Here is a 7,587-nt window from a genome sequence, read left to right as displayed (position 1 = left end):
GTGTAAAGTAATTAATCAGAGCGATGTCGAGTCAATATCGGTGACGGGCAGCTTCACACAGCGGGAAGTAAATTATGACACCACTTTTAAAACACGAATCTAATCTTAAGTTACCTAAGAGCTGAAATTCCGTTAAGCTGTAGTCTAGAAATATATACTTACTAGCTTCCGCCTGCGACCCATCCGTGTGGAATTAAAAAGACTATCTTGATCTTCCAGACTATCCTCTACATCTGTACCAAATTTTATCGAAATCGGTTCAGCCCTTTAGGCTACAAACTCTAACAAACATCCGTCTATCTAAACTTTCGTATTTATTTAGTAATTAGTAATATTAGTAGAAGTAAGACGTAGTACTTGAGTACTTGCATTAAATATATTTTTTAAAATGATATTTATATATTTTTGTTCATATTTTGAATAGTTAATCTAGATAGGCGTAAATATAGTTTTCAATTCATAACACTATAATGAAATATTTCAAAAATGAATTGTGAATGGATTCGAGAGAGCATTGAGCGGACGCTTATAAATCTGGGTCAATCATTTTCACCAAGTAATTGAAATGAAGGGGCAATGAGTTTATTACATTGTTACCGTTTCAAGCCTTACACAATTAAATTTTCATCAAGATGTAGTTTGTTGGGGGCGAAAAGTTGCAGTAGTTAGGTACGCAAGCAATTTACGTCTACAGCTGCCTGTAGAGCCGGCAACCGGTAATAATTATAGCTTACTATTATTGTGGCTGCTTGAAATTATTTCTCGCTGCTTATAATAATCGTGATTTTACGTTTCCCTTATAATTATTTGCCTTAAAATGTTCATGAACCGAATAAATATGAGAAACTATATGTATGTAACAATGAAAACTAACTAACTTTATTATTGTTTTAAAAAATTGTGTATTTCAAAATCTTAGCAATGTTAACATCGATAGTTACTCTCACTAATGTTATAAATTAAGGTTGATGCATGGATATTTGTTAGAAGATATCAATGAGATTTGGCATAGATGTAAAACATAATCTGGAAGACTAGGCTACTTTTTTTAGTAGTCGCCGGCAAAAATTATCGATAGACATAACCCATACTTGTCAGTTACTAGTTACGAGTGTAATAATTGCGACGTGTGCAATAACGCAACAGTAAATTACAGTAGCAATAAACTCTAATGTTTTAATATAAATTGTGATAGTCATATTAAATGCAGCTCACTGACCGAGTACTGACTGTATCCATAATTGCATAACTTATTAAGAGTTGCCCGGGAGCCGGGAGCCGGGAGCCGGGCGGTGCAGGGAGGTGCAGAGCTGCGCGTCCGGGACTTCACAGGGCACGCGTATGTTAGGGTTGCCAACTTAAACTTTGAAACTTTTTAATCTTAATTGAATAAAATTGAATTTTAAATGTTATTTACAACACAAGGATTTTTCAACGTGTGTCAATGTTATAAACGTAATAAAAGGGCTTTATCTCTTTGAAAATATTTTAATGAAGGGTATCATTTATTTTTTTATTTGTTATAATTTTGATGTAAATTACAACATGTCTAACAACAATGTTATGCAGCAACTCTAGTTTTACGAAGTTATGAATATGTTTTTGAATCCCGATCAATCGATCTCTGTACTCTTATAAAAATAATTCATGAAAAGGTGTTGACACTTTTACGTAAGTACACGAGTGCGTGAGATTCCAAAGAAGAAAAAATAAAGCATGTCCACGGGAAAATATACCTTAAAACAACTGGATACAGGCGGTTCTAACTTAATTCCACTGACATAAATTGATCACTGCTATGATTTTGTAGAATGTAGCACAAATCATTAAAAAAGAAATTTTCATGCAGGTAACAATGAGGGATAACGTTGAAAACAGGAAACAAGGTATTGAAATATGACAGCCTTTTGTGAAAAAAACGAAAAAGAATGAATCTATACAATTCCATCACGGATATACAATACGTGAGTGCTTTTATACTTCCTTTAGGTCTTCCGCTTTAATTTTAAAGTACACGTCAAGCCTGAATTCAATCTCCGAATGAGCTTATTAATGACTAGCAGTTCCATACATACGTCTTTAGTAATGTATGGTCTCGATAGATATCACTGCATACTCTACGGTTTCCGATAGTTTCTTAAATATGGTCTTGCGAGTCATTCTTTTCACATTTAAATACATTTCTTTGGGCAAAAAAGGCGCCAATTGATCTAGTTGTAAATGTAGAGCTTAGTTTTCAACTTGTTAAAGTAATATTTAAGTTAAAGCGCAAACTTACTTATAAAAACCGTGCGCTATGAAAGAGATGTCTAGAGTTGTTGACTTACTAATTATTCACTTAACTATCGCTCGTTAAAACTTGCATTAAATTTTTTATTTTTTTAAATTTGTTACTAACTCTAGTTAAACGATAAACAAGGGTTACCAGTTCTAACACGTGACACCAACATACTAAAGAGTACACATCAAATTATGAACTTTGTACATTAAATACTAATATATTTATGCGTAATATATGATTATTTAATTTTATTGTCTCTCATTTCCAGAATCATAATAAACCTAAAACATATAACCCAGTAACCTTTTCAGCACATTCGAAATAACTTCTTACACAGGAGCAATATAAATGTTATGTTCAACTAGTGTAAGCACGCGTAATAAATTTCCACGGTATGCAAATCTCCTCTAATTAATTATCCACAACTCCCGCGTACCAGTACGTAACCCACTTGTACGAAAACAGGCTGACAAATAGAAAAAATATACATTTTTTTAAAAACGCAATAGAAGTGCCTACTTGGTCGTTTTAATTAAAAGTCCAATAGTAAATTTCTGAAATGCTTCAGTATTATTGTTTTGCAAATTTAATTAAAACTTTAGCACTAGTAATGATAGTTTGATTAAATTATTCTAAATTAATGGAACAATTTCTTATTCTAATTACATTTATAATGAAATGACATACAGTACTCACCTTTTATATGTATGTGAATGTTTCAATTCAATTTTTAATGAGTGTTTTGTTTTCGTGAGCGTTTTGGCGCGCTTTTTTCAGTTTTGGCGGGAGCGTGATGCACGAGCTCTGTTCGCGGGTGCACTGCCGCGCCCGCCGCGCCCTCGCCGGCTCCTGCCGACATCGCCCAGCCACCTGCGGAGCCTCTATACCTACCAATACCACTGTTGTTCTATTTCAATTACAGATTTTATTACATTTATAGATTACGTTTGTATTCGACTAGTCGCTGAACGACAACTTTTAACACACACGAAAAACAACTGCTAAAAGACAATTTTGTACACGACATTTTAGTTAGTAAAGTACAAATAGGTATGTCCCATTTACAAGCTGCATGCATTGCCCGGGTTAATTGTCTTACACTATTCTATGTGCGAAAGTGACGAATGAAAGAGCTTTAGAGAATTTTTTGATTTAAACCGCGCTGAAATTTAATCCCGATTTTTTATTGTTTCTGTTAATTATACAAATATGGTTAAATGTAAAGAAATATTTGGTGTATATAAAATTTTATTATAATCATTATGTACAACGGATACATAATGTTAATTCACAATAGGTAAATACAGTATCGATAGTTTGAAATGTGACACCTGAAACTGAGCCAAATTACAGACGGGGCAGATAGCTTCGCAATTTACTGTCTCGGCTCGGAACTGACGAGAATATGCAAACTACTGCATAAACACCAGCAATTTGTGTTTCCATACATTGTCTAGTTTAGGTATTTTATTATAAAAACAGTATAAAAACACACAAAATAAAGAAATAAATTATAGAAAATATTTCGTGTCCAACTATACTATGAAAAGTAAAAATGTAAGTAAAATATAGTCAATTTAAAACGAAGTAGTTACTTAGTTAAATAATTCTCGTTATCGATAAGGGTTTTATAAAATTTAAAGAGAATATTATTATTATTAACTTGAAGCCGTTTTATAGTTTCGTTGTATTGATTACAGTTAACATCAAAAAACTTATAAATCATACTCCAGAATCTGACACAAATTTCCGAATTTTTCCAGAAATAGAAATTCATAGAAGAGTAGGCACAGTATTGAATACCGACGAAATTGTACAGACAGGTCTAATCTCGCGGTCCAGCCGGGCCTCGTCAGGCATCGCCTCTCCCCAACTATGCCTTGTCGAATACTTGTGAATACAACAAAACAACATAGACAAAGTTGTGTGTAATATTCTTTTAACACGATAAAAAAAAATAATCTAACAGAATTTTCTAACGTAATTCACAACTTTATGATAAAACTAGCTTTCACCCGCAACTTCGTCCGCGTGGAATAAAAAGAAACAAAAGTGGATATGCTATGTGTTTTTCCAGACTATGCGTCTGACTACTAAACTATCCTATGCCAAATTTCATAGACATTCTTTCAGCAGTTTAGACTACAAACTCTAACAAACATCCATTCATCCATCCATCCAACCATCCATCCATCAAAACTTTTACATTTACAAAATTAGTATTAGTAAATTAAATAATTGTAGATTGCCAGTTTAAATTTTCTGGTATACGTACCATTATACTGAATAACAATTAACTACAATAAACCGTAGTTTTATTTGACATATATGTGAACATGGTGATGATCATCTAATAACAATGTTGAAAACAATTTCTCATATAAACTGTCGAAGCGTTAAAACGTTACATATTTTATATGACCCCGCACGGAAATTGAATTTCAGGCAAACCATTCGACGTTGTTCCTGAATACCTGATATTTGCGGTAACAGACGACGATTAACAATTAGTACAAATACAATATTACCTTTAGCAGCATTTCACGATAGTTACGATGATGACAATAAATAAAATTATTAAAATAATGCCTATCGGCTTAGTTCATACCCGATATATTATGTAGAAGAAATACGATATGCGATACTATCCTTAGCTCATTTAAAATAGACATTGTAAAAATCTTTTATACTGAGACTAACGAAAGACAATAAGAATTTTCTAGAAATATCTTCAAATGTTTACATTTTCCCAGCAGGGAGAGAATACGAAATGTGTAAACGTTATTTTGTATCGAAAAATACACAGTTGTTAGAGTTATAAAACAAAAGTATAGTTTTCTTTTCTTATTGTGTGATTATCTTAGCTTTCTTCCTGTTATAAAAACGATTGTTTATGTGTATGGATGTTCATTACTGCATATCTCCAGAAAGGCTATACGGATTACTCTTATCGAAAAAGCATGAATGTAGAACAGTCTGGAAGAACACAGGGTACTCACTAAGTTTTTTTTAATACCGCGCGAATGAAATCGCGGGCGAAACCATAAACTAAATGATGTCAATGTTACGTTTACACATTATCTTTTTGTAATTTAAGGCTACACATTTGAAATAGAGATTTTAAAGATCCTGTTTTATTGCTAATAAACCGTCTACGAGAATGAAACGTATGAATCCATTGTCGAAATATCGAGTGCTGTGCATACAACAATCATTGCAAGCTCCAATTCTCGAAAAAGCACTAAATATAAATCCATTGAATGATTCCTAGTACTATTTTGTTGAATGAGAAATTTAGTTTTTTTGTTTTGCTTTGTTTTTTTATCACTGTTGAAAATACAACGCAATTTCAAATAAGAATATTCACGAACGAACGCCATCTAGTGACTATTCAAATACTAATTTTATACCAATTACTTTTTCTTATTACCTTACCTTACCTTTACCTGATTAATATCCTAGAAAATGCCATTAAACTTTTTTAAAGAAAAATAAAACACATTTTTAACGTTAACTTTTATTTATTACCATAAAATACCACAATTATAATCAAAACATATATACAAAATTGTCAGATGTGAAATAAAATGTTACAAATTGTATATGAAAAATTACTAAAAATGATATCCTAAATATAGAATCGTAACTTAAATTCAATAACCTATTAGTTTTATTTAACTTACACTAATGATTAGAAATAATGTTACTTAAAAAAATAATTTCCGATAGGATTAATTAAAATAAATAAACACTCTCCTATAATAATAAATTTAATGGCACTAAATATTACGGTTATATAAGAAAAGGCACTAAGCAGTGAGGAAAATTGTCACATATTGTGTCTGTTTTAGTATATTTTTTATTTATTGTGCGATACATATCTTTGTTCGACAATCTACATATAGCCCAAAAACTGATATAAAAGTTGTGTTTTTTTGTTAATTAAAGTCATATTATTTCTGGAAGGCACTTTAAACAGGACATTTTTTTGTAACGTTTAGAATATTGAATACAAAAAGTCTTAATTCACATTGATAGTAATTGCTATAAGATACTATAAGAATAATATATTTTTATAAAACATCTGTTTTTGTATGACAAAAGGTAAAAACACTAATTCCGTGAATGAATTAGAGTGGGCCAGACTACATTTCGATCTAAAGATGAAAAATTATAAATATCGTCGATATCTTGGCAGTGCTGAGAGTATATAAGTCACAAGTTTTTTACACAAAAGCATTATATAGTGATATATCAATTATCTGGGATTTTAATATACTATTGACATATATGTAGGGTCAAGGAGGTTCATGTTTTTTTTTTAAATATACTTTTACGGTGTTTGAAATTTTGATAAACTAGTATTAACATGAGATGAGAGACATTAAGAGGAAAAAGATGTTTAAGAGAATTATAAAAAAATAATAAAACAGGTTAAATAATACGAGGTTTCAATTGAACAAACCTACGGATCACTTCTACATATATATCGTTATATAACTTCTAATGTGCGATCAAACTACACATAAGTACATACAAACATTCACACATAAGTACAAAAGCGTACAGAAAACATCGTATGAGATTAAAACATCATTATAAAGCATTTCTTGATAATATAACTAACAATACAAACATGTGTTCTTAATGCAAATATGGTATCAGTACAAAAGGCACAATTTTAAGGCATTTTATTTATAACAGACATCTAAAAATTCCTAAAAAATATGTTTATAGCGAATACTGTTGGCTTACATTTCGTTCAATATTTACTACAGATGAGATAAATGTACAGAGATTACCAAGTTCCTTATTCAGAAACATCACTGACAGATCTTTATTTTCCTGCGTATGTAGGATTTTTGAAAGTCGATGTCGCCTGCTTGTAAATCGGGTTTTCGCCCTGTAAAAGAACAAAAGCAATTAATATTGTTTCTAGACTTTTTTATCGTATTCATTATTTTGAAACTTTGACTATAATGATTTTCACTAATTAATTTGGGTCGTTAAAGAGGTAATTTCATAATCCAAATGAGAAATTAATTATGTATTTACACTTAGAGTCTTCAATTGTTCTCTGAGTGCGTTCTTAGTTTATAATTTAGAGATCTACACTAAATTCTTGATGAGGTAACCGAGAAACGGTTTAATATGATATTGAGTGTTAATAAATGCTGGAGGCCTAATTTTAGTCCCTTTCTATCCTTTTCTTAAGAGGAAAGGATGGGAAGGAAAAGTCGATTTGACGGTGGAGGAGACGCATTGGAAGGGGAAATGTCCTCTTTATGTGCGTCTCCTCCTCCGTC

The 7,587-nt window shown here is 31.4% G+C and overlaps 1 protein-coding gene across 1 annotated transcript in view; it reads right to left on the bottom strand.

The window, feature by feature from the left end:
- Nucleotides 1-6,132: 6,132 nt before the first annotated feature.
- LOC106109170 (integrin beta-PS) overlaps nucleotides 6,133-7,587 on the bottom strand; it is a 14,068-nt gene continuing 12,613 nt past the window's right edge. Inside the window, exon 17 of the mRNA XM_013290574.1 lies at nucleotides 6,133-7,223. Within this exon, the coding sequence (XP_013146028.1) occupies nucleotides 7,119-7,223 (105 nt within the window). The 3' untranslated portion in view covers nucleotides 6,133-7,118. The remainder of the gene's footprint in view (nucleotides 7,224-7,587) is intronic.

The sequence above is a fragment of the Papilio polytes genome, unplaced genomic scaffold (assembly GCF_000836215.1).
Source record: "Papilio polytes unplaced genomic scaffold, Ppol_1.0 DF821289.1, whole genome shotgun sequence".
NCBI lineage: Eukaryota > Metazoa > Arthropoda > Insecta > Lepidoptera > Papilionidae > Papilio > Papilio polytes.
The sequence above is the reverse complement of the archived record's forward strand: the minus strand, read 5'-3'. Positions and strand labels throughout refer to the sequence as shown.